Source organism: Diplotaxodon limnothrissa, linkage group LG3 (genome assembly GCF_057381915.1).
Source record: "Diplotaxodon limnothrissa isolate DT_005_m linkage group LG3, D_limnothrissa_male_GT1.1, whole genome shotgun sequence".
In the NCBI taxonomy this organism is placed as follows: Eukaryota; Metazoa; Chordata; class Actinopteri; order Cichliformes; family Cichlidae; genus Diplotaxodon; species Diplotaxodon limnothrissa.
Genome location: NC_140598.1, coordinates 26,808,792 through 26,835,206, shown reverse-complemented (window position 1 = coordinate 26,835,206; position 26,415 = coordinate 26,808,792). Strand labels below are relative to the sequence as shown.

At 42.8% G+C, this 26,415-nt stretch overlaps 1 protein-coding gene and 1 pseudogene across 1 annotated transcript in view; one reads left to right on the top strand and one right to left on the bottom strand.

Moving 5' to 3' along the window:
* LOC146635138 (coxsackievirus and adenovirus receptor homolog) overlaps positions 1 to 26,415 on the top strand; it is a 46,120-nt gene that overhangs the window by 1,969 nt on the left and 17,736 nt on the right. The window contains exon 2 of the mRNA XM_085350035.1: positions 1,328 to 1,666. Coding sequence (XP_085206161.1) covers positions 1,328 to 1,666 — 339 coding nt within the window. The remainder of the gene's footprint in view (positions 1 to 1,327; positions 1,667 to 26,415) is intronic.
* LOC146635139 (uncharacterized) lies at positions 20,708 to 22,014 on the bottom strand (annotated as a pseudogene).

The following is a 26,415-nucleotide window of genomic DNA, read 5'->3' as shown; positions in this document are numbered from 1 at the left end:
GCCATCGGTCAACGGCTGTACCTAGCCATCTCTCTCTCTGTCATACATGTGTGTGTATATATATATATGTTTTATTCAGGATCGCTGGCCCTAATCTTAAACTCAGAGGCTGGTGAACCCTGACTATGACATAATCAGGGTTGATAGGTTATGTTTAGGATAAAACATAACCTATCAAAGTTCTAAACTATATATGTGTATATGTAGGCTACATGTATGCATACATCCACGCACACACTATGATAGTAAACAGTAGACCGACAGTAGACACTGATGTCAGTTATTCAATCTTTTGCACAATATTAATTGGAAGAGATATATTGTTACGAGATATCTAGATAGACATAGATATATATGCGGTACAGTTTGCCTGTGGGCCACTCATGCTTGTGCTGTTGTTGGTCCTTCACTGAGCTGCAGATAAAGGTAAACTTATAACATACAAATAGCTGAAGTGAAACCGGTGTTTAAAACAATGAAATGTTTCTCTGTGAAATCTGCTGCTTCACCCTCCCTGTTTGGACCGATTTGTCAAACAATCTGCATTCATCCACTGCACAGTGTCATCCACGTCAATCATTGTGCACTTGGGATTTGGTAGCATTGTATAGGAACATATTTGCAGAGACTGGGAACACTTTTCTGTAGGCTCATCATAAGCAAATCCCAAACAGTAACAAACATGGTTAAATTAAGCAGAAAGATGTCAGGCGTCTCACCGATGTCATTTGCCAAAGCTGCAGTTGAAAGTTAATTAGGCTTTGGGTCTCCTGCAGTCAGAAAGCTTTGCTGTGAAGGGGTCTTTGAAAAAATGACGTGCATAGTTTAGTGGCTTTGAAACTGATTATGCAGAACTGAGTCAGGGTCACTTCCTTTCCTGTGTGGAGATTTGTAGATGTAGACAAACACAAGAACACACTGTATGATGCTGCACACGAAATCAGAAAAGTCTGCTATCAAAGCTTAGAGATCTACTATTTTTGTTGTTTGTTTGTTTTGACAGCATTTTGTGTAATTTGGGATTTTTTTTTCATGCTAAATATTAAAGTCACAGAGCTAAGAGAAAGGAATGTTAAAATAGTTTGTAATTTTTCTATAAAACATTATATTGACAGAGTGAGTAAATCAGAAATACACTAAGAGGCTTCAGAAGAGATTTGGTTCTTGAATTTTTCATTCTCTGACTGTTGTATTTATTTTGTTTCACAAATTACACTGTGAGCAGGTGTTTATGTTTGTACATAAACACCTGTACATAAACCAGCGCACAGTGAACATTTGTACTTTGACCTATAACCTCTCTGCTTTGTATTGTTTCCTCTGACAGACCAGAAAACCATCACAGCTGAGTCTGGACAGAATGTCACTCTGCCATGTCGAGCTCGAAACAACAGCAAGATCCTAACTGTAGAGTGGCACCGACCTGACCTGCAGCCAAAATATGTTCTTTTATTTCGGGATGGAAACATTGATCCAGACAACCAGCATCAATCTTTTAAGAACCGGGTGCATCTGCAGGACAAACAGATGAAGGATGGAAACGTGTCTCTGATTCTGAAGAATGTGACGATTAATGACACTGGAACATACGAGTGTCAAGTCTTCCTGGAAGAAACACGCTCCTTGCAGTCCATCACAAACATCACCCTGAGTGTCGTTCCTCCAGGTGAGTGAGTAGAGTTGAGTGTGTGTGTGATCAGAGGTGAAGCTGCTTCCTGCTTGTTGATGTTTGTTTCTAAAGATGTTGTTGATGAGACTTTGTAGAAAGCAGCTGGTCTGAGTGATGTGATCAGAGTGCAGTAGATAATGTCTGACAGCAGTTTGAAGAGGAAATGGATTCTGTTCTGTTCTTCACTCATCACCTACCTCAGTGTTTCCCAACCACTGTGCTGCGGCACACAGGTTTGTCGTGGAAGATGATCTGGTTCCACCTGGTTGGTACTCTAAGCAAATGGCGTGACTGGCAGAACAATTACATTCTCTTCCACTAGAGGGCAATGCAACCTGCTCTGATTAAATGTGTCGCCAACTGCCAGTAAAACAGAAGACAGAGGAAATTACATAATTGTCATGCTGTGAGTGTGACAATGCAGCGCATAAAAGCAATAAATATTTGAAAAGAAAAATTTGTCAATCTTACCTGGATCCTGGAAAAAATCCCAATACAGATGAAGGCCCTAGCACGAGATGTGGTCAGAAGAAAGCAATTTAAACAAAAGAAAAGGTATCCTGGGGACAAATCAAGCCACTTCTGCTATGCAGGGAAAGAATTATCAACATGCTTTTCGTGACATTTTTGTTTGGTGGTGTGCCGTGTGATTTTTCTAATTTGAAATATGCGCCGTGGCTCCAAAAGTTTGGGAAACACTGATCTACCTGACAGCTAACATCTCACACCTGTTTCTCACCTGCAGGTCAGCGAGGAGGATCTGTTGGACTGAAAGGCAGTGTGCTAGTTTTAGGTCTGCTTTTTGTTGTTGCTTTTGCTTTTGCATTTTAGAGAATAACAGCGACAGGATCCGTACCAGCCTCCTGCTGAACCACAACAGCTTTGAAACCTCTCAGAACTTTTTCCATCTGAACTCTGACCCATGAATTGATGATGAACATCGAACACGTCCAGAGTTGCTTTGATGTCAAATTTCTCTGACTATCATCAGACCTGTTCAGACTGTGTCAGTCTCTGTGCTGTCTGTCAGAGACTCTGTGAACTACAATGTTTGTTCATCTTCAGTTTCCATAGGATTTGTTTACAATAAGAAGGAACTTTATAAATCAATCAATGAATTCACTGTATGATACAAAATCATTATCCTAATAGTATAGTAGCTTGTAGGTTTTCCGTTCCTCTCAGCCTCCAATTTGTTGTTCTTTATACAACCTGAATTCCAGAAAAGTTGTGACGTTTCATAAATTTGAACAACATGAAAGCTAAGACTTTCACTTGATATGAGCCAATAACTTATTCACAACAGAACGTAATTAACATAAGAAATGTTTAAACTGAGAAGTTTTACAACTATGAATGCTAAAATTGCTATAAAGGATTTAGAGCAACAGAACGTAATTAACATTAGAAATGTTCGCCTTGTAATCGGAAGGTTGCCGGTTCGAGCCCAGGCTTGGACAGTCTCGGTCGTTGTGTCCTTGGGCAAGACACTTCACCCGTTGCCTACTGGCGGTGGTCAGAGGGCCCGGTGGCGCCAGTGTTCGGCAGCCTCGCCTCTGTCAGTGCGCCCCAGGGTGGCTGTGGCTACAATGTAGCTGCCATCACCAGTGTGTGAATGTGTGCGTGAATGGGTGGATGACTGGATATGTAAAGCGCTTTGGGGTCATTAGGGACTAGAAAAGCGCTATATAAATACAGGCCATTTACCATTTACCATCTACTACCCTTCAGATGATGTCTAGTTCAGGGAAGGCCGTTTGTATTTGCCAATCTTTCACCTATAGAGAACATTACAGACGCATAATTAATTAAATGCACAAACTCTTCGGCAGATGAAAACCTATATCAGGCAAGAATTGGACTGAATTTCCAAACCAAAACTCCAGAAAGTCATAGCTTCAATGCTCAGACATCTTCACACTGGTTTGAAAAGAAGAGGAGATGCTACACAAACAGGCCCCTGTTTCAACTACTCTGAGACCTGGAGACCTGCATCTGATTTGAAATGAGCTCATTTAGTGCCTGAAAGTATAAAATCTCAGTTTAAACATTCATGTTATCGAAGTCAGCTTTTATTGGCAAAAACCATATGCTCAGAGCACACACAGGAATTTCAAATTGCAATGCTCCCACAGCCCCCAGCCCTCGAGATAAAAAGATAGAAATACAACATTTTTTTTTTTGCCTGTCCCATTTGGTTCTTTAGCCATCAGAATTGTTGTCTGAAGACCAACAAGGATACCCAATGGATGAAATACAACAATCTTATGTACAACACAATGCAATATAATACAAAACAATCTTACATAAACAAAAGTGTCCAACACAATCAGAGTGTTATTCATGTTCTGTTGTGAATGAAATATTGGCTCATGCTTTTTGAAAGTCTTAGTTTTCATTTTGTTCAAATTAAATTACTTAATTAATTATTAAATTACTTCTCTGGAATTCGAGTTGTATTTTTTGCTTTTTACATTCAAATATGAATAAACTTTTTTTTTTATCTGTAATTGTATGTTTTTATAAGAAGTCATATTTTGCTAATAAAGAACTGTTAAAGCTTTCTTCTTTTTTTTTTTTTCTCCGTTTCTGGTGATTAGGGCAGGGTTGGTATCTATTTAGAGTGTTGTTTTAGCTCAGAGGTCGGTAACCTGCCCTCTTCTAGCTGTGGCTGCCGGAATCTTTCAGGGTAAAAAAAATATATAACTAAGACAATTTTAAACAAACTATTTTTATATTTATTTATTCTATACCCAGTTTTATTAAATGTATTAATAAAACAAAAATATCCACCCCGTCTACCACACCTCTCGCTCTCCCGTGTTTTCCCTGCCAGTAATGAGAGAGCTCCAGCAAGCTAACCGTGGATTAATCCGAAGAACAAAACTCTAGGGGGAAACTGGTGTGTAATTCTCTGTTTGGACTGATTCATTTGCTTTCACCACTTATTACGCTGACTTGCCCGATGTTTAATAACATTTTTTTCATTGCAGTGTCGCGAGACGTTTCCAAGTTTGCTGAAAAGCACCAAGCTGGAGACAAACACAAAAAGAGAGACTGGAGCTGCTAAGCAGACCAAATGCTTTTTTTAGACCTTGTTCAATAGAAATGCAATTATTGCTGCTAGTTTTCTGGTAGCCCATGAGATAGTAAGACACAACATCCATTCACCGATGGAGAATACATAAAAACATAAACAATTCATAAAATTATCAGTGCACCTATTCTCACATCAAATCTCTTGCTGCAAGACAAAGTCTGGTGGCTGTCAAAGGGAGAGGGGCTAAAACAATTTGCTGCGAGTGTGAAACATGTGAAAACTTCCCCTATCCCAACTGGAAACCTCAGAGTGGCTTGAAAAGCTGCACTTCGTGGTAGATATAAGATGACCATCGCATCACCATAACTGTTAGGATGCCTGGGTCGTTGACCCAGGGGTTTTGAGTTTATTATATTATTTATACTTTCTAGTCTTTGGCTTCTTTGAGTTCTGTCTTATGGTTTATGTCTCTGTCTTCTTTAGTTGCTCTGTCTCCCCTATCACCTGCATCCCCTTGTCTAGTTCGCGTCTCTGTGTATCCTTAGTTCCTATATCCCCGTGTCCAGTCAGTGTTTGTGTCTGCCCTGGTCCCACGTCTCTGTTCCCTCTGTAGTGCCTGCATGTGAGTCTGTGTCTTTGTTCAGTCTGTGTTATGTGTTTCCTGTTTTATCTCTGTCTCTGTCTTATCTCAATGTGTTCAGTTTAGGCTTCTTTGGTCTCGTCAGTTCTGATTTGTCCCAGCTGTGTTTTCCTCCTGTTACTCATTCCCTGATTGCTCCCTCTGTGTATTTAAGCCCTGTGTTTCTCTGCGTCCGTGTTGCGATCTACCGTTTATTTTGCTGTGTGTTTTGTCAGTCTGCCGGTGTTAGTTTATTTTGACTTTTTTCCAGTTATGTTATATTTGAGTTCAATATTAAAGCTGTTTTGGTTTAAGTTTGTCTCTGGAGTCTGCATCTTGGGTCCTATTCCTGTTTGCACATAGCCGTCACTTAACAGAGGATCGCGACCAGAACATGGACCCTGCAGATTCCTTTTCCTCGGAGTTCAACGGCGAGATGATGCAGATGGTGAGTCTGCTTGACCGCATTGCCCAGTCACAGGATTTACGGAGTATGGCTGTCGGGCTGAGATGCCATCATTCGCCATAACCCTCAGCTTTCTCAGTTTGCTAAGGACACTAAGTTGGACGGCACCATTGCTGCCTGGAGAGAGCAAGTCAAGGCTGGTGAACTTGCTCTCTCACTCACTACATCTTCCCCACCGCTGCCCCAGGACAACACACTCTTTCCACCTGTCTCAACATTGCCGCGGACTTCCTCTCCCTCCCCGCACCAGCCGGGATCTCGTTCGCCTGCGTTTTTTCTGGCAGCGATGTGGTCGGACGATGAAGAGGTCTCCGTTTCTCCGCCAGTTTCAGTTCCCTCATTCAGAAGGAAACGACGCCACCATCGCTCCTCTCCTCACTCTTCTGTTCTGCCACCTGTTGTTCCTGCTGGGGGGTCCGAGGAACCGCTTCAGCCTCCTGCCTCCGCTGGAGGGTCCGGGGAACCGCTTCAGCCACCCGTCTCCGCTGGAGGGTCCGAGGGGCCCGTTCAGCCACCCGTCTCCGCTGGAGGGTCCGAGGGGCCCGTTCAGCCTCTTGCCTCCTCAGCTGGGGGTCCGGGAGGACCCAGCCAGCACGTCCCAGTGTCTGCTGATGGTTCTGGCAAGGCCGTTCAGCCACCACCGGCTCCACCGCCTGGTCCGGCCTCCGAGTCTGCAGCTCCGCCTGGTCCAGCCCCAGCCTCTGCAGCTCCGCCTGGTCCAGCCTCCGAGTGTTCAGCTTCGTCTGCTCCTGAGGTCTCAATGTTCCTGCACGTCCTGTCCGGCCTGCTCGTCCTGCACGTCCTGTCTGGCCGATGACTGGACGTCGTTGCCATCATGGACGGCCTCCTGACCTACTCCGTCGCCGCCGGTGTCTCCTGCCTGCCCGGCCCCCTGAACTGTTTTCTGGGCTCTTGGGCCGTCAGCCTCCGGGCCGCCCCCCTGAACTGCCCGGGTTTGGACTATCGTGCTGTCAGCCTCCGGGCCGGCCCCCTGAACTTTGTGTGAACTGTTTCTCCTGGCTGCCTGCGCCTGTCGTGAGCCTGTGTTTTGTTATGTTGCTTTCCGGGCTCCCTTGTTTGCACTTTTTTTTGTTTCTGGCTCCTTGTGTTTGGTTTGTTTCGGTCCTCAGGATGTTTTGGTGCTCAAGCACAAAATCACTTTTGAGACTACAGAAAGATACATTCTCTCTTGTCCCTTCCCAAGAGAGCTCAGAGCAAGCAATCACATAAAATGTGAGCATTTGCAATATGCAATCATAGTAATGTAAACTGCACTTGGGAAAAGATTCAGTGAAATCAGAAAGGTGAAAGAAAAAGAAACATTATCCTTTCCTGGGCCCTGTTTCAGGAAGCCGGTTTAGTGCAAACTCTGAGTAAGTATACCCTGAGTTAACGAAAACTCTGGGTTTTCGGTTTCACAAAGCGAGTTCAGATGAAGCCTCAGTGAGTCACTATGACGACACACGCCGTGAAGCTAACCTGCCCCCTAGCAGGTTTACTACAACTAACCCTGACTGTCTCCGCCCCTTTGTCGGAAACCTGACAGTAGGAAGTGTCGGACATGGCGTGCCCCTTCTTTGAAGAGCCAGTAGATCGTGAAGCCCAAATTCTCCGCAGAGCTCTCCGCCGGGAGAGAGTGATTAGAGCGAGTTTGGACATTTTATCATTTCCTGATGATTTCCTGTGTGAACGTTACCGTTTCTCAGCACAATCTATAATTCATTTGGATAACATCCTCAGGCCATATATTACGCATGTGACACATCGCGGACATTCTCTCAGTTCATTGCATATTATTTGTATTGCACTTCGGTTTCTTGCAAACGGGAGCTTTCTGTATAATATTGGTGACGCTGAGCACGTTTCCAAGGCTACCGTCTGTCGGGCAGTCAGGAATGTTACAGTTGCACTGAAACGTCTCCTGTACTCGTCTGTGGTGTTCCCCGGTCATAGACCCACAAGATTTATCAAAGAGGGATTCCACAAAATTGCAGGTATCAGGATGACCAAAACTTAATGTATGATGTGGTGATACTTGGACTACTACTTAAATTGTACATTTATTTTCAGGGTTCCCAGGCGTGATTGGCTGTACAGATGGCACTCACATTCCAATCATTGCTCCTTCAGTAAATGAAGGAGACTATGTGAACAGGAAGTCTTTCCACAGCATTAATGTGCAGGTACATAGTTCCCTGTAGCATTTCAAACTAACAAATTATTTCATTATAGTAATGGATGCTAATTTGTGTTCTCTGCACTGTGAAGATCATATGTGATGCTGCCAACATTATCACAAATGTGGAAGCCAAGTGGCCAGGCTCTGTCCATGACTCACAAATATTCCGTGAATGTACACTGAGCACAAAATTTGGACATGGTGAGTTGAAAATACTTTAAAATATATAAAGACCAATTGCTTCAGGGACATTTGAACTGAAGTGTATCCTTCTGTCTTAGGAGAGTTCACTGGCTACTTGCTTGGTATCCATGTTTACCCTATTTGCTTACCCCTTACTCTGACCCTGAACCGGGCCCACAGCAGCGATATAATCTGGCTCATTGCAGGACAAGAGCCAGAATTGAAATGACTATCGGAATGCTTAAGGCCCGGTTCCAGTGCCTGCAAAGACTCAGGGTCACCCCAGAAAGGGCATGTGACATTATTGTGGCATGTGTGATTCTTCACAACATTGCCACAATTAGAGGAGAACACTGTCCTTCTGAACCAAACATCAGCAGTGATCCAAACCATGAACATCCTGACCCTCCCACGGACATACAAGATGGAAGCGCAGTCAGAGACACCATATGTCACAATCATTTCCTTTGACCCATCACCTCAACATGTTGAAAGAAGAATAAAGAGATTTTTTGTTCAACTGGCTTTATTGGTTGCCTGTGTTTCCTGTACACAAAGTATCAATACGTATATTATTATGTTGTTTAAACACTGAAATAATTCGTCCATCTCTGACCACTTCACCCACCCTTAACTGATGTTCCAGCAGTAAAATCTCAATCTTGGTCTTTTGGATTTGCTACTTGAAGTATTCCATTTCCAAGTCGCATTTTTTTATTTTCTTGATCAAATAGGTCTTGTACAGCTGCTTTACAGGGAGCTATTGAAACACAGAAAATAGCATTGCCATTCATAGTACATGCCTACTTAGGTTGGTTGTAAATCAGTGCTGAACATCTTACTGAGGAAAGGTTTGTTGGAGAAGTGGCTGGACCCTCTTCCTCTTCATTTCCATCATCACTCTGTTAGAGACATAGAAAGTCCATGGTTTTATTATAGTACCACATTTTATTCAATTGTTATATTTTCCATTGTAAGATGTAAACCTCATAAAGTGTCTCTGTTGCTTCCTCCTCTGTAACAGCTGTCAATGTTTCTTCATTATTTTCCTGTAGTAAAGAAATTAACAACATTGCTGTTCTACTGTAAACTCATATAATCTGTGGAGTATTAAGAGTACTCACAACTGCATGTTGGTCTGGCTCAACAGGAGGCTGCACCAGATGCAGTACACCATCACCATCAACTGATAGAATATGAGGTTTATACAGGTCACTCATAACTTACAAGGGACCAAATGGCAATTAACAAACATACCAATCACCTTACACTTCATTGTCATTATGCTCTCAAAGACAACCAAGACTGAGGGAAGGCAAAATCAGTAGGAAAATAACTTCACTACAAAATAATCCATTATGGTGAAGAGTTTATCAAATGAATGAGCAGCACTGCAAAGGTGACTGTGAAGACAGGATGTATGCACATCATGTATTATTTTGAATTTACCCCCTATGTAGGCACTTGTGTCTTGCGGGGTTATTGACTCAGAGGATGTCCCCGCAGAGATGCCTTCGGCCACAGGGCGCCCACTGTTTTGGCTGAGGGCCAACTGCTCAGCCTCTGTGAGTGGTGGTGGTGGTGGAGGACCCCCACCTGTTTTTCGGGCCTCCGCTTTTTTTCTGTTGGCTATAACGGGTCACATTTGAGCATACAGAGTAAGCAAATATATACTTGTAATGTGCTCAGATAATTTCAATAAGTGCTTACAGAAAGGAAATTAATGTAGCCTCTAACTGCAATTGATTTACATGGGACAAACAGACCAAGCACTATGGCTCATAATACAATTACACCTTACCTGTTTGGACTATATTTTTATATTTCATTTTTACTTGCTGCCAGGAATGTTTGGGGCCTGTTGGGTTGCACCTGCGCTCACATCACATCACAAAATGAAATGTATAAAATAAAAAATAAAATAAAATATAATAAAATAACGTGTTAAATGGGTGGAAATCCCTAGATCAATGTTTATATTAACACTCACGCATTGACTCTGTCGGCTATGTTTTGCCATGCATGCTCCCTTTCTTTTGCAGCTGAGGCTGTGTTACTTTTTTTCCGCAAAATTTGCATGTTATCGGCATATGCTGCCATCAGAATTTCGGCCTCAAGCGCTGTAAAATACATTGACCGCGCCTTCTTTCCCTCCGTCTCCATGGTGACTCGCTTAATCTGTGCTCCACTAATCAGGGCTTTATGTATCCTCGTGCGCGCGCTTAACTTGGGGTTAAAGCAACTCCGCGTTGACTGAACTACTTGTTATCAGCCTTTCTGAAACCGAATATTCCGAGTTGGACAGTTCGGGGTTACTCAACCCTGCGTATCGTTTTTCACTCTGAGTTTTCTAAACCGGCTTCCTGAAATAGGGCCCTGGTGATGGACCCATCACAGTGAACATATCTGTATTTACAGGAGTAAAACTGGGTCATCTTGAAATTGAACCTGCCGACATAGCTGATGAAGACATATTCAAGTTTTTCTTTTTTTTTAAATAATAATAATAATAATAATGATGTACACTTTTATTAATCCCCGTGGGGAAATTCTTCTCTGCATTTAACCCATTCACTCAGTGAAGCAGCCACCAGTGCCCGGGGAGCAGTGGGTGGGGATGGTACCTTGCTCAAGGGTACCTCGAGGTAGCCGTTCAGGGGATTCTAACCCCTAACCTTCCGATCATGGGGCAACCACTTTACCTACTGAGCTATCCCTCAGTGACAGATGATCTGGAAGATCTGGTCTATCAGAGGCTGCTGTGTTTTATATATTGGAAAACTGAGATGACGTGAGATAGTTTGTATTTGATTAATTTTCCACGAGATGTGAACTGAACCTGAAAATTGGTTGTTGTTTTTTTTTTAAGTAAAACTGTGTTTTTTTTTCTCCTCTTTAAAGTGTTTGTTATACAGTTCCTAAAAAGTATAAAAGGTCTTATTATTATCATTCATGTATTAAGTATATTATAACACCTCACAGAAATACAAACTTGGACCACTTTGAGCGACATCAGACGTGTGCACTGTGGTCACGCCGCACTGAATCCATCCAAGTTACATGGTTTATTAAGATAATCAAATTACAGCATTTAGACTACTTTTAATTAACTGCTTTAGCCCACTTACAATAAAAATGTAAAAAAATCTTGTTCATGACCTGTGTAGTACGTTAACACTATTGGAAGTAAAAATAACTTGAACTCCAATTTTGAAAACACAACTTTTTTTTTTCTTACAAAGCTCTGACTTGTATTATGAGTCTGTGGTCTCGGAGAGAGTACAGCATATAATGACCAATGTTGGGCAATTAATTATATAGTTACTTCTCCAAAAAAGTAACTCAGTTTGGCAAACAAAGTTTTTTGCAGCTATTTTTTTTAAATGCAATTTTTTAAATAAACATTTCAAACTATTTACAGAACAATCAGCTGTTCTGCATCAAATTTGATGCCACACAAATTATTTGTGCCGCTCCAAAAAATATTTCTGTCCATTATGAGATAAAGGAGAACAACAGCCTGATACCTGCAGGCCTGACAACAGGAGATGTATCACTCCTTTAACAGCTGTAACATTCAGCAGTCGCCTCATTGTTCTGACACACAACAAAACTATTGACTACACTACACACTAACTACACGTCGCAAATCTCTCACATCTCAAAACACCGCCGTCACTCCTAAAACTTCCCCCCGTTTCTTTACAACTTGCCATATCCTTTTTTGATTGGTCGACATGGTGCTTTTTTTGACCAATAGGAAAGGGTGGGGGTGTTTTTGGTTTTGTTTTTGCAGAGCGCTTTCGAGACTTTTTTCTTATAGAACGTTTCTTCCCGCAGTAAATATAAACAACGACAGTATTCAGGAAGAAAACCAAACGTTGCAGATATTTTGTATAACAACTCTGGTTTTACGTGGCCTATCAACACAAAATCAAAACTGGTATAAAGTTCACACTTTTTCCGTCAATTGTTCCGTCTGTCCTGCTCACATCTCCAATGTACACGTTGGCTTCGCTCCACATCAGCAACGCTGCTTTGCTAGCTAAAACACCGGTGTCGGCACATAAGGACGCTGTCATAGCCTGTCAACGACGTCGATTAGATGCGTATATACGAATGTGAATCGCATTATTGGCTGCACTATGGGATAAGGTGGCATCGTTCTAATCCCATACAGGAGCAGCCAGTCACTTACTGACTAACACTGCAAAACAGAACTGTTAAAGTTTTAATTTTAATTTCAATTCAGGTTAGATTTTTTTTTTGTGCGCAACTGTGCGCAGAGACCGTGCCAGCAGTGCGCAATTGCGCACGTGCGCAGCTTAGAGGGAACATTGCTCTAGTGGCCAAATATAAACATGTGTGAGGATGGTGTTAATGTAAAATGTGAATCATAGTGTTCCAGTCTTAAGACGTGAATGATACTGCAGAGTAATTTTTTTCTTTATACTAAGTAAAACTTCAGGTCCCCACCACTCTGAACCAATAGAAAGCTGGTGCTCAGAGGAAGAGGGCGGGCTTTACTTGGTGTCAGTGACAGAAATGAAAAAAAGCTCAAATGAGTGAGAAGGACGATGAAGGAAACATCTGTGCTGTGTCTGCTCTGTAAGTAGAATCTCGTGTTTGTTTGAATTCTTGTACTTTGACTGTCTGCTCTCCTGATAACTGATGATGGAGGAGAAGACATGGAAAACAAATCAGGCTGAATTCAAGTTCAAACACCACGAGGACCAACTGCAGGTCTGAACTGACTCTTTATCTTTGCTCAGGAGTCGAGGAAACACAGCAGGCAGTGAAAAGATCAAATCATTCACTCATTATATCAACACAGCTGCACGGTGGACACATGACTACTGTGTTATTGAAATGCAGTGGATAGTTTGACTACACTCTGAGTATACACAGTGTACATAAAAATATGATCACTGTAAGAGCAGCTTTCTAGATGAAAACTTCAGACTGGTGGAGAGGAGAATCAAGAGTTTTGTTTAATTTTATTTCAGTAATCAAGAAGTTCCTTCAGAAAATGTGGCGGAAAATGTTTGAGGTTAAATGGTGATTCTATACAAGCAGGATGTGAAACTGCTGACCAGTCCACATTAACTCTCCCACAGTGGCAGCTGGGATACAATGTAGCTCTATATTAACACTCTTTTGCCAGTCTGAACTTTATTTTAACCTATTCCTGATATCGAACAGAAAGTGAGCAGATATATCAAAGAGAGATGAGTTTGTGTGTTTGTCAGCTGTTTGTGTGGAGTTGTTCTTTATGTTCACCTCAAATCAACCTGAGTGTCATTTCTCTTCAGTTCTGATCTCACTGCTGAGCTGCACAACAAACCAAGGTCAGTAACCTTCTTCTGTCACAGTTTAAACCTGAGAAATGCTCACTGATATGACCTGATTGGGTTCATGTTTCAGAATCTAAAGTCTAACAGATCATCAGTTTTTCATTTTAACCCTCACAGCTCGTCTGACTGTGAGTCCCAGCAGCTCTCAGTTCTTTGAAAGAGACTCTGTGTCTCTGAGCTGTGAGGAGGACGACAGCTCTGCTGGATGGACTCTGAGGACCAATAATAAGATCACTCAGTGTGGAGATGGGTGGGGAAGATGGTCTGGTTCTTCCTGTGACATCACTGTTTTCCCATGGGACAGTGGAGTTTACTGGTGTGAGTCCAGAGAGGGTCCCATCAGTAACATGGTTAACCTGACAGTCACTGGTAAGCTGAGTGTGTGGAGTTAGTGTTGATGAAGCTGTGTGTAAATGGATGAAATGCTGTAGTTTGTCTCTGTGTTGAGGTGGATCAGTGATCCTGCAGAGTCCTGTCCTCCCTGTGATGGAGGGAGATGACGTCACTCTGCTCTGTAAAACAGAGACCACTCCCTCCAACCTCCCAGCTGCTTTCTATAAAGATGGCTCCCTCATCAGGAAGCAGCCTACAGGTCACATGACCATCCAGCATGTTTCCAGGTCTGATGAAGGCCTCTACAAGTGTGACATCAGCGGTCATGGAGAGTCTCCATCCAGCTGGATCACTGTCACAGGTGACACACTCACCTGTCTGTGTTTCTGCAGCTTTCAACATTCACAATGTGACGACAACTTAATGACTGTGTTTGCTTTATTTTAGACAAACACACCACATCTGTTCTCACTGTGCTGTTGTCTGTTGGATCAGTCTGTGTTGTGGTTCTACTGGTGTTACTGGTTCTGCTGCTGAGATGGCGTGCTCATAGGAAACCTGAAGGTGAGACCTAGACTTCTGGATTTTACATAAATAAAGTTCTGCTGAATAAGCTACACAGCTATTGTGATTAGATGTTTTTATATTGACTCTTACTCCCAATGGAAGTAACTCCTTTTAGCTGTTACACAGTAATGAAAACACATGTTCTTTTTTCTATTTCTTATTCCCTTCATTTACCCCTAACTAATTTCGGGTTAAATGTTGTTTTTTTCAGCTGAAAATCCTGAAGAAGTCCAAGAAAACCAAGTCACCTACACTGAGGTCATTTTATCAAATCGTCAGCAAAAACCAGTCAAATCAAAAAGAGGTAAATTTTCTTTTATTAAGATTTGTGGTTGGGGGCTGGGTTGTGGTTCATAAAATTAGAACACTTAATACAATTGTGGACATTTAGAATTACGTAATCAAAAAATAAAAATAAAATAAATAAATAAACATAAATTATAGGTTCAGCCAGAAAGTGAATACCTATGTAGGTGAACACAGAGGGCTTTCTTCCAAAGAGCCTATCAGCAGCTTAAACAGGAAATAAGTGACCAGTCACGTTATTGCATGGAATGGAAAGTTTCAGCTACTCCTTACCATGCTAATGTGGGTCACCTTTTTTTTTTGTTTTATTTTCCATTATTATGCGTTCATGTTAATTTAATAGACTATATGCAGTAGACAGATTAACTATGGCATCACCCGCAGGTTTTTGGGCCTGACATTTTGAAGCTTCAACGTTAGTTCTCTCAACAAAACTCAAAAATTCTAACACCTCCAGCTTGGCCATCTGTCTTTTTGTTAGTACCACCATCTCCAAACCACACATCATACCGCACATCAGACGTATTATTTGTCATATAATGACATTATAAATGCTCCCAAGGGCACCAACAGAACAAACACTGTGTAGAGATCCAGTTCAAGGACCCCAATTAGCTGAGGTGAAGCCTAGCATACAGCTAATAACAGTTTCTCCATCCACCTGTAAGTCAAAGAGGCCACGCCCCTATGAATGCAAACTTTAAGCTTTAATACAGTTTAAACAGGTGAGTTGTTTTTTGTTTTGTTTTTAAAAATCCACTTAAGGAGTCCTGATACCAGAGATTTTGTAGGTGGTACTAATACCAGTGGATTTACTCAAGTCTCAACACAGAAAAACAAAATGATCATCCAACGTATTTAAACATAAACTCCTTTTTTTTTTAAAAAAAACAAAAAAAAACAAAACACTAACTAGTTTTAACACTAACAAGGTTGCTGGTCATTTATTTAAAATTTTAACAATATATTTGGTCCTGGGACAAAGACTGAAATGTTAAGATGTTTGCTGAGTGGCCAACTTATGTTACATTACCATAGGAATTTTTTTTTTAGTCATTGAAAAAAAAATTACCCTTTCGAAAAGCTCTGGTTCTCTCAAACAAACTAATAATGAGATTTCAAGAAAATGTGAGAAGGATAATACTTTGGATTTTACTGTGAACTGAAACTTACTGAACTTATTTTTGGATGCCAGTCCTTTATGTGCTTCACTAAACTGGAAGTATTTTCTTACAGTAACATTGTTTGCATTTCCTTTTTGCAAAACAGTTATCACCCTTTGGTCCTTCCCTTTAAATGTGAAGTACTTCCCGTCTCTGTCTTTCCTGTCAGTGAGTTGGAGCAAAGCTAACGCAGCAGCTGTACCAATCAATATCTCCCACGTTGCAGCAGTCACAGGTCTGCCTCACATAGGCCAGATGTCAGATGTGTTGTGAATTCTGCCAGTGTCATAACTGAGCAGTAAATTTAGAAGCAGCTCAGATTAATCCCAGATGTGTCTGGGTTTGGTACACACAATATACCTACACAGTTGTTTCTCTAATACACAAAGGACTAAAAGACCAACAACTTCCCACTTCTGTAAAATTCTGTCTAAAAAACCCTCAGCAGCAACTTCCTGTTATTGATTCCAGATGACTGTTCTCTGAGGTCGTGACATTTCTCACCACAGTCTTGTCTGGTTTGTCTAACAATTGTTTTGTATTTGAGAACAGGTTTCATTTGTGCCCTGTGGAGAAATTTTGGTTAGAACTGAAAGAAACTGACATCTGCTTTCTTTCTTTTTTCACACAAACATCCCCAGTTTCATGTGGTAACCACAGTTTCACAGCAGAGGGGATGTTTTTTTGTTTTGTTTTTAAAAGGACAAAGCTTGAAAATTGTTGCTATTTATAAAAATTCCTTATTAATCTCTAAACAAAAGTAGTATGGTTATGTTATGTTATGTTTTTGTCCCTTTATTCATTTCTTTGTTTTATTGTGCAGAGAATGATCCACCTGCACTCGATACAACACAAGATGTCACTGCTGGGCAGAGAATAAAAGGTACAGCTGCTCTGTACCTTTGTACAGAGTTATTCTAACCACATCATGACTTAAGCACAGAATATCTCCTTTCTGTCAGAGAGAAAACTGTAATGCTGTTTGAACTGTGTTTGTGTTCAGACTTTAAACCAGAGCCAGACGTCGTCTACTCTTCAGTGAAGTAGTCCACCAGTCCAACCACTGACGTCCAGCTGCTGGTCCCTAACTGGTCCGTTCCCTCTTCCTGTCGTTCTCACTGAATTAGACCTGCATGCTCACAATGTATTTTTAACTTGAGTTTTCAAATTTTATCCTCTACTAATATGATTCATGTCCTTGACTGTTCTTATGTTTAATTTATTCATGTTTGATGGCGTTTGTTCTCATTCTTATCACACTCATTTAGTTACTCTTCAGCAGTAATATTGTCATGTGTTTTCTCATGTGTGCGCTTGGAAAAGATATCAAATGGAAAATTTGACTTATTTGTTTGTAGCTAACTGATATATGTCCTTCTTACAATCATTCAGTGGCTGAAAACAGAACAGCTTCATTCCAGGATGTGCATGTTTGAGACTAAAGGGCTGGCATTTTTATATCATCCAAAAACCAAAGAGCAAAGGGATTTGTGTCTCCTTCTGAGATTGAACTGGGGATGTATTTGTTACACCATTCTCTAACAGTTAGAGAATGGTGTAAACCAGGGGTGGGGGAACTCCAGGCCTCGAGGGCCGGTGTCCTGCAGGTTTTAGATGTGTCCCTGATCCAACATAGCTGATTTAAATGGCTAAATCACCTCCTCAACATGTCTTGAAGTTCTCCAGATGCCTGAACTAATCATTTGATTCAGGTGTGTTGACCCAGGGCAAAGCTTTGGAGTTTTCTACCCCTGGTGTAAACTACAACACAATGAAGACACTTTAAAAACAAAAAAACATTAAGAAGATCTCATGTTCTTACCACCTCAGCAAAGAGCTGAAAGCGTTTGGTGTCCGATAATTTACACGCATGATCAGTCAGGCTGATTCATGTGTCCCAGCTCTTGGGCTAAACTACTCTGAAGCCTAACATAGCCAAAACATCCATTTAGAGTCTGCAGCCATCTACTGTTAAGTCCAAGTATTACAGTTATACAGATATAATTTAAAGACAAAATGTTTTCATCTTTCACTTTAGAGAAATAAAACAGGAACTGAGCAGGTTTGACTTGTTTGTTCTAGGGATGGACCGATCGGATACAGTATTGGTATCGATCCTGACCTAAATTACTTTATTGGATATCGAGGAGAAATAAAAAATGTAACCCGATCCATTAAATGTCACAAAAGCACTTCACAAAACTTGCAACATGGCGTAACCCAGGTTGTGACCTTAGCATGAAGGAGCAGTATGTGTCACACAGTAGAGTGGCTGTTGTGTATGAGGCCTGTCGGCATTGTAGAGTTGCTTCACACTGAAAGCATCTGGAGCCAAACCGGCATGAGCTATCTCTGAGCTATCGCAGAGAAGTAAAGCAAGTGAGTCAGTTCATTTTTGAATGTTTGCAAAGTGATCTTGCATTAAGCTTAACAACCGATATATGGAGCTCGGACGTCTGTGCGTTGTCACTGCTAAGTCTGACCATAAAAAAGATAGACTCAAGTTTTACTTTAAAAAACAAACAAAACTTTCATACTTGTGTTAAGGTTTGTATGGAAATGACATAACATTCAGCATCAGGTTAAATGTGATAGAAACAGCTTACTGACATTCATCTTGATAACAGATGAGTGTCATGAAGCCATGTTTGCTTTCATTTGCACTTATTTCCACTCTGGATGTCTCTTTACATGTAGCTTCAAGTATGAAAGGGTCCATTTTAAGTTGTGGAATATAAAGATTATTTTGTCCTGATATTGCACTTCTTTTTTCAGAACAAAAGAGCTTTTGAAATCTGCATAAAATTGCATTTTAAATTATTTTTGAATATTAGTTTAAGTGGGGATAGGTTAATTGGATAACCCAAATTGTCACTAGGTGTGAATATGTGTGAATGTGCGAATGAAAGTGAGTGCGAATGGTTGTCTGTCCCTGTGTGTTAGCCCTGCGACAGACTGGCGACCTGTCCAGGGTGTACCCCGCCTCTCGCCCTATGACAGCTGGGATAGGCTCCAGCGCCCCCCGCGACCCTGAAAAAGGATAAGCGGAAGCGAATGGATGGATGGATATTAGTTTAAGTACTTAGATTTGAAGTTCTGCTAAATGTTTAAATAAAAAGATCAGCATTGTTGAACTGTTCAATATTTTGGGTGCTGTGTATTCTTTGCATTTTAAAGTGTTTGGTCTTTTTAAATTTGAGTATGACCTAATACAAAATGCAACAAGATATAAAAAAAAAACCAAACAGTTTTATTAATTTTAAAATACACTATATAGGCAGATGTCCAAATTTATGATATCGGTATAGTCATAAAAAAATGGTATCGTTCCATCTCTAGTTTATTCTCAGTATCACACTCGTATTTTTTTTTTTTCAGTCAAATTTGATCCATTTGAAAGTTTTATCTTGGAAACATTTTATTAATTTAAACTGGATTTCAACACACAAAATAAATTATATTACTTTGCTAACAATTCTGTGTTTTATTCACAGAGAAAAACAAAAGGAAAAACAAAAATTGAAACAAGAACTGTCCAAAAAATAATTAGACAAGGACTTCCTGAAAGACAACTCTAAAGTGAAGACCTACACAGGAGTTTCGTCCCTCTGCAGCCCCTAATCTCCTCAATGTTTTCAGCTGGTGCTAATTGGTCACACCTAGTCAGGTGTGGATAAAAACTTACCTGAGGCAAGCTTCCTGGGAGTTCACTTGTCTTTGCCTTGGTGGCACCAGTCATTTTAGCCAACCTGGTATTTCATTTTAAGATAAAACCTCTTCTCACTAACACTCTGGTATTCATCTCCTTTTTTTATGTTTCGGCTTTTGAGCCGGGTAGTAACACAGGGCTGCCATCTCTTGCTTTACTAATGGGCGTGCTATAACAAATTAGCCCCATCTTACCAGATACTCACAGAAAAATCTCATTTTCAGATGCTCTTGTTGACTTTGATGCGTTTAAGACTAAACCTTCCACTTGAACATGTTGCACATCTCTTTGATTTTAGCTTAAACTAAAACCACTGTGTTTAACATTACTGTAAATTTACTGTATGCTCACCTCAGCCCATTGGTGCACTGGGCTAAAATACATACGGGCCAGTGTGCTACACCAGTATGTTGAGATGTTTGGTGACCGTGTGACAGTTATTGACTATTTTGAAGTTTTTATAGAGAGAACACAAAATTTACGCACTAAGGCAGAGACATATTCCACTTACAAAAGTAGGCACACAATTAAATATCAATTGATGAACTGTTTTCCACTTTGTTTTGAAATGTTTTTGTTTTTTTGCATTGTTTGTTTTGTTTTTCCCCGAAGCAGCTAATAAAGCACAACGGAATACAATTTTGCCTCTTTCTTGTAAGCTTCTATAATAAAATGAGAAAATAATGCAAGTTATAAATAAAGACAATTTAATAAATTATGAAACACTTATTTTATTTCTATTGGATCTGAACATGTTGTGTAATACTACAACCTGAAAAGACAAATAGATTGCGTTGGCCTGTACAGGAGATAAAGAAAACATTTTAACGACAGCTATAAAATGAAATAAATCAGAAAATAGATACGCCAAAGTATGTATGTTGTGAATTACATTGGTAGTATTTTAAACCTGATCTACTAATTCACAGTGAGTGATAGAAAAACGGGTAAAATAAAACATGAAGTGCAGAGTACAGGAAGATGGGTCCACCCTAACGTGACACTGAACCAAAAATCTTAAAACAAACCTGCAACATTAGAGTTCTGTCTAAACGGGTGTAACTGGAATACTGCCTCAGTTTTCTTAGCAAGCTTTTTTTCTCTCTCTCTTTTTGATTGTCATTGCACCATCCACGGAAATTGAGCCACTGCTAAACCTTTACCCCACATGTTTACATCTGGCATCACACATGTAATTACAAAAGCTTTGGTTGTCCACACAACTAAGTCACAAAAGTGTGACTTTGTAACAAAAATCTGGTTTGGACCTGCTTGTAGTAGATGCGTGTCTGTTTCAAATCCACTGTTCCATCAGTTAGCCTCAGACAGAACTTGTCATCTTCACAGGCCTGCAGGAGATTGTTGCCTTTTCCACAACATTCACAGTTAACGAGAGCATCAGTGGTCGATGATGAAACCACACTTCTCCGCTTTAAGCTCTCTGTGCTGCAGCTTACTCTGTGAGGTATACCATTCTGTAGCTCTGTCTTCATTTTCTTTTCCCCATTTGATTTGTTGTGGTTCAGTGTCTGAGAGCTGATGTGACAGTTTTTGTGGGTAGCACACTTTCTTCACAGTTGATAACGCAGGAGTGGCATTGGAGGCAGACATAACATAACAAATGTATGTTTGGCACAGTGATTCTTCCTGCCTGTGCTGTGTGCCAAAAGTCATATTTGTTGCGTCCCCTTGTTTTCATGGAGACATGTAAGTGTTTTGGGGAGGACACAAGGCTGGACAGGGTCTGCATATAAGTGGCGGAATTCCTTAATAACAGAACAGAGCCCCGACCATTGTGCATGCATAAGATCAGTGGGAGGTTTTAACTCAGTCAGTGTTCTTTGTTTTAGCAAACTGCAACCAGTATGCGTCCAGATTCTGGGTACAGAACACTCACTTTGTCCTTCACTAATGGACTGGTCGAGTGCCCTTTTCCTTGCTGTACTGGTGGTGTAGTTGATTGCATGGCCTGGGACTCCTTGCACTTTCTTCATATTTGAGGGCATTATCCAGTAAGCCTGGACATCTGTATGTGTGATGTTCCCTCGTAGACGCACTGCAGTGTAAATTTTGTACAGGAGAGCTGCCACATGTACACACTTCTCTGCCACACCCCCCATGCATGTACAATGGGCACTCTCAACCTCCCATTAGATTTAAGGATAACCCGTCTAAGTACCCTCTATGTTTGATGATGCCACACAGCCTCAGTGCCACCTCTTGCAGGTGCCACTGCTTCCTGATTTTCAGGACCTGGTATGCAGGCAGTTTGATCCCCTACAGCCCTGCATCACTGGTCCCCTGCCTGTAAGTGGTTTGCTGCTCTGCATGGCCAAGAACAGATTGACTGTGGCACCTTCCCCTGGTGGATCTGCCCCTGAACCCTCTGGTTGCCATTTCGGGCTCCCTCCTGGGGCGGCCTGCATGCCCTAACAATGAGGGATGTCCTGTTGACTAAGTTGCACAGGGCAATGGTAACGCAGGCCTGCCTCTCCAATTTGACAGCCATTTTTTTTGCTTCGTGTACGACACTTGGCCCGCCAGTTGCAGGCTAGTTTGGGGGACCTAGACGGCGTAGGGGAGCTTCTGTCTGCCTCCTCTCAACTAGCCTCGCTTATGAAAGAGCAGGCCACTGCTATGGGCTGCACTTTAGGCTGATTCTGGGTAGTACGCCGCCACCTGTGGCTGTCTCAGTCCTGGCTCCATGTCGGACGACCGGGACTGCCTTATGAGACTGTTGGTTGACCCTTCAGCCATGTTCGACCAAGGTGCGGCCTGGCTCCTGCAGCAGGCTACAGAGACTCACGGCACTGCTTAGTAGGTTTCATAGACGCGGCAGTCACGCCCAGGGCAGGCAGGGAGGATGTGGAGTCTCTCAGTCCTCCAGCCACCCCTCCCTCCTGACATCTCTTGGTGCCAGGCCACCCAGCCCTATCCACAGAGCAGTGCAGGGTGGCCTGGTCAGCCCTGGGGGCGGACCCTTGGGTGGTTTCCACTATGACCCAGGGTTATCGCCTGCAGTTGACAGTAACATAATGTCCCGACCTTTAACCCTGTGAGCAACCCGAAGCAGGCCCTGGTGCTGCGGGAGGAACTGGTGATGCTTCTGGCAAAGGGGGCCATACAGGAGGTGGACGTTGGGGACCGCAAAGTGGGGGTTTTCTCCCACTACTTACTGGTCGCCAAGCAGGACGGGGGTCTTTGTCCCATTCTGGACAACAGGGGCCTCAATTGTTATCTCTGGCCCCTGAAGTGCAAGATGTTGATGGTCCTCAGATTCGGGTTCGAGAGCAGATCTTCGAGTTCCGCGCCCGCCTCTTTGGCATCTCCCTGGCACTCTGAACCTTCACCAGGTGTGTGCACACCGCCCTCGCTCCTATGAGGCTGCGGGGCCTCAGGATCTTGGACGACAGGCTGGTCTGCGCCTCCTCAATAGAACAGTGCCGCAGCCATGTTGCCCTTCTGGTCTCCCATGTTCAGGCTCTGGGGCTCTGCCTGAATCCCAAGAAGTGCTGGTTGGAACCACCTCAGAGTACCACCTTTCTAGGCATGTACCTGGACTCCGTCAGGGGCTTAGTGTCCCTCACAGCAGAACGGTAGCGGGTCTTCAGGGTGTGCCTGGACCACTTCAGCCTCCACTCTTGGGTGAACTGGGGCCTGTGTCTCCGCCTCATGGGCCTGAATGCTGCAGTTGGAGTCCCAGCTAGAGGCAGGCAGAGTCGCTGTTACCCTGCGTGGGCTGGTGGCTGCGATTAAGGCTATTTGTCTTGGTCGCTCAGCACTCAGCGACACCAACACTGCTTTGATTTCGTGGTTCTTGAGGGGTGCCCAGATCATATGCCAGGGTCCCCATTCCCCCCGGGATCTGGACCTGGTCCTTCATGCCCTCCAGCGCCCTCCCTTCGAGCCTCTGGAAAAAGCAGAGTTGAAGTGGCTGCTGCTCAAGACCGCCTTTCTTCATCGCCAGAAAAATTAGTGAGCTCCGCTGTCGGTCCATGGTGAATGCTGCAGGTGGCTGCCAGAGGGTGGTCCTCTGGCCAAACCCTACCTTCTTGCCGTAAGTCCTCTCGGATTTCCACCTTCCCCAGTCAGTTGAGCTGCGGTCAGCTCCCACAGAAGGTTTGGACTGGGAGGAGGCGCAGCGTCTCTGGGCCCTGTGCCCCGTACAAGCACTGGTGCTGTACGTTGTACGTACTCAGCCAATTCGGACCACGGACCAACTGTTTGTCTCGTTCCATCCCAGGATCCTGGGCAGGCCCCTGTCCAAGTCCTAGTTGTCCCGTTGGGCTGTAGAGGCCATCCGCCAGGCTTACTCCTTGGCAGCAATCCCTCTCCCCTCGGGTGTGTGAGCACACTCAACACGTGGGGTGGCCACTTTTTGGGCCTTGTGGACAGATGCCTCCCTCTCCTCATTTTGTGTGGTCACCACGTGGTCCTCAGCCACCACTTTTACGTGGTTTTACCACGTAAAAGTGGCAGCCAGCCCCTCTTTGGGAAGCGGGTGCTGGGTGCCCATCGGTGGTAACTGTCGTTCCCTGGTCTGCCTGGCGTATTGCAGGCTGACCGAAAGCATCCGATCGGTTGCAGTATTTGTGTCTTGCAGGGCCGGTTCAGGCCAGTCTTGCGGACTGATGCCTCCGACTCGGCCTTGCGTCTGGCAAGGCCCTGGCCGGGGTGGCGTGGATATACGTACATTTGTAAATAGTTCGTTGATACATTGACTCTGGGTTCGGTTGCACTGTTTCCTCACGGGGTGTCTTACAGAGTTACCCCTATACATATGGAATATATAATGGAGTGGAGAGAGAGTCTCGATATAGCCATGACAAATTGTGCCCCTTTGCGCATTATGGCTCATTTGAAGTGCTGCTAACAGTTGGGGGAAGACATACAGTGGGGCAAAAAAGTATTTAGTCAGCCACCGATTGTACAAGTTCCCCCACTTAAAATGATGACAGAGGTCAGTAATTTGCACCAGAGGTACACTTCAACTGTGAGAGACAGAATGTGAAAAATAAATCCATGAATCCACATGGTAGGATTTGTAAAGAATTTATTCGTAAATCAGGGTGGAAAATAAGTATTTGGTCAATAACAAAAATACAACTCAATACTTTGTAACATAACCTTTGTTGGCAATAACAGAGGTCAAACGTTTACTATAGGTCTTTACCAGGTTTGCACACACAGTAGCTGGTATTTTGGCCCATTCCTCCATGCAGATCTTCTCGAGAGCAGTGATGTTTTGGGGCTGTCGTTGAGCAACACGGACTTTCAACTCCCGCCACAGATTTTCTATGGGGTTGAGGTCTGGAGACTGGCTAGGCCACTCCAGGACTTTCAAATGCTTCTTACGGAGCCACTCCTTTGTTGCCCGGGCGGTGTGTTTTGGATCATTGTCATGTTGGAAGACCCAGCCTCGTTTCATCTTCAAAGTTCTCACTGATGGAAGGAGGTTTTGGCTCAAAATCTCACGATACATGGCCCCATTCATTCTGTCCTTAACACGGATCAGTCGTCCTGTCCCCTTGGCAGAGAAACAGCCCCATAGCATGATGTTTCCACCCCCATGCTTCAGAGTAGGTATGGTGTTCTTGGGATGCAACTCAGTATTCTTCTTCCTCCAAACACGACGAGTTGAGTTTATACCAAAAAGTTCTACTTTGGTTTCATCTGACCACATGACATTCTCCCAATCCTCTGCTGTATCATCCATGTGCTCTCCGGCAAACTTCAGACGGGCCTGGACATGCACTGGCTTCAGCAGCGGAACACGTCTGGCACTGCGGGATTTGATTCCCTGCCGTTGTAGTGTGTTACTGATGGTGACCTTTGTTACTTTGGTCCCAGCTCTCTGCAGGTCATTCACCAGGTCCCCCCGTGTGGTTCTGGGATCTTTGCTCACCGTTCTCATGATCATTTTGACCCCACGGGATGAGATCTTGCGTGGAGCCCCAGATCGAGGGAGATTATCAGTGGTCTTGTATGTCTTCCATTTTCTGATGATTGCTCCCACAGTTGATTTTTTCACACCAAGCTGCTTGCCTATTGTAGATTCACTCTTCCCAGTCTGTTGCAGGTCTACAATACTTTTCCTGGTGTCCTTCAAAAGCTCTTTGGTCTTGGCCATGGCGGAGTTTGGAGTCTGACGGTTTGAGGCTGTGGACAGGTGTCTTTTATACAGATGATGAGTTCAAACAGGTGCCATTCATACAGGTAACGAGTGGGGGACAGAAAAGCTTCTTACAGAAGACGTTACAGGTCTGTGAGAGCCAGAGATTTTCCTTGTTTGAGGTGACCAAATACTTATTTTCCACCCTGATTTACGAATAAATTCTTTACAAATCCTACCATGTGAATTCATGGATTTTTTTTTTTTTCACATTCTGTCTCTCACAGTTGAAGTGTACCTCTGGTGCAAATTACTGACCTCTGTCATCATTTTAAGTGGGGGAACTTGCACAATCGGTGGCTGACTAAATACTTTTTTGCCCCACTGTATGTCTGTAAAAAAGTAAACCAGTGTGTCTTTGGACACCTGTAATTAAAATATTTTCAGAGGGCCTCGGTGTCTGAATGGCTCCAGTTCAGCTCCATAACAGCAGCGACCCTGGTTTGATTCCTGTGTTTCAGCCTCTCTCACTGAGGGGGACGTCCACTACATGGAAATGGATCTGATTATCAACCAATCTACAGATCACTGAGAACAGAGGACATCTTATTCCTCAGATTTTTATATAAAGATGTTTATAGAAAATACTGGATCATATTAAAACAATAGTTAATTTTTTTAAAGGGATTATAGTGTGATTGTAGTTAGATTTCAA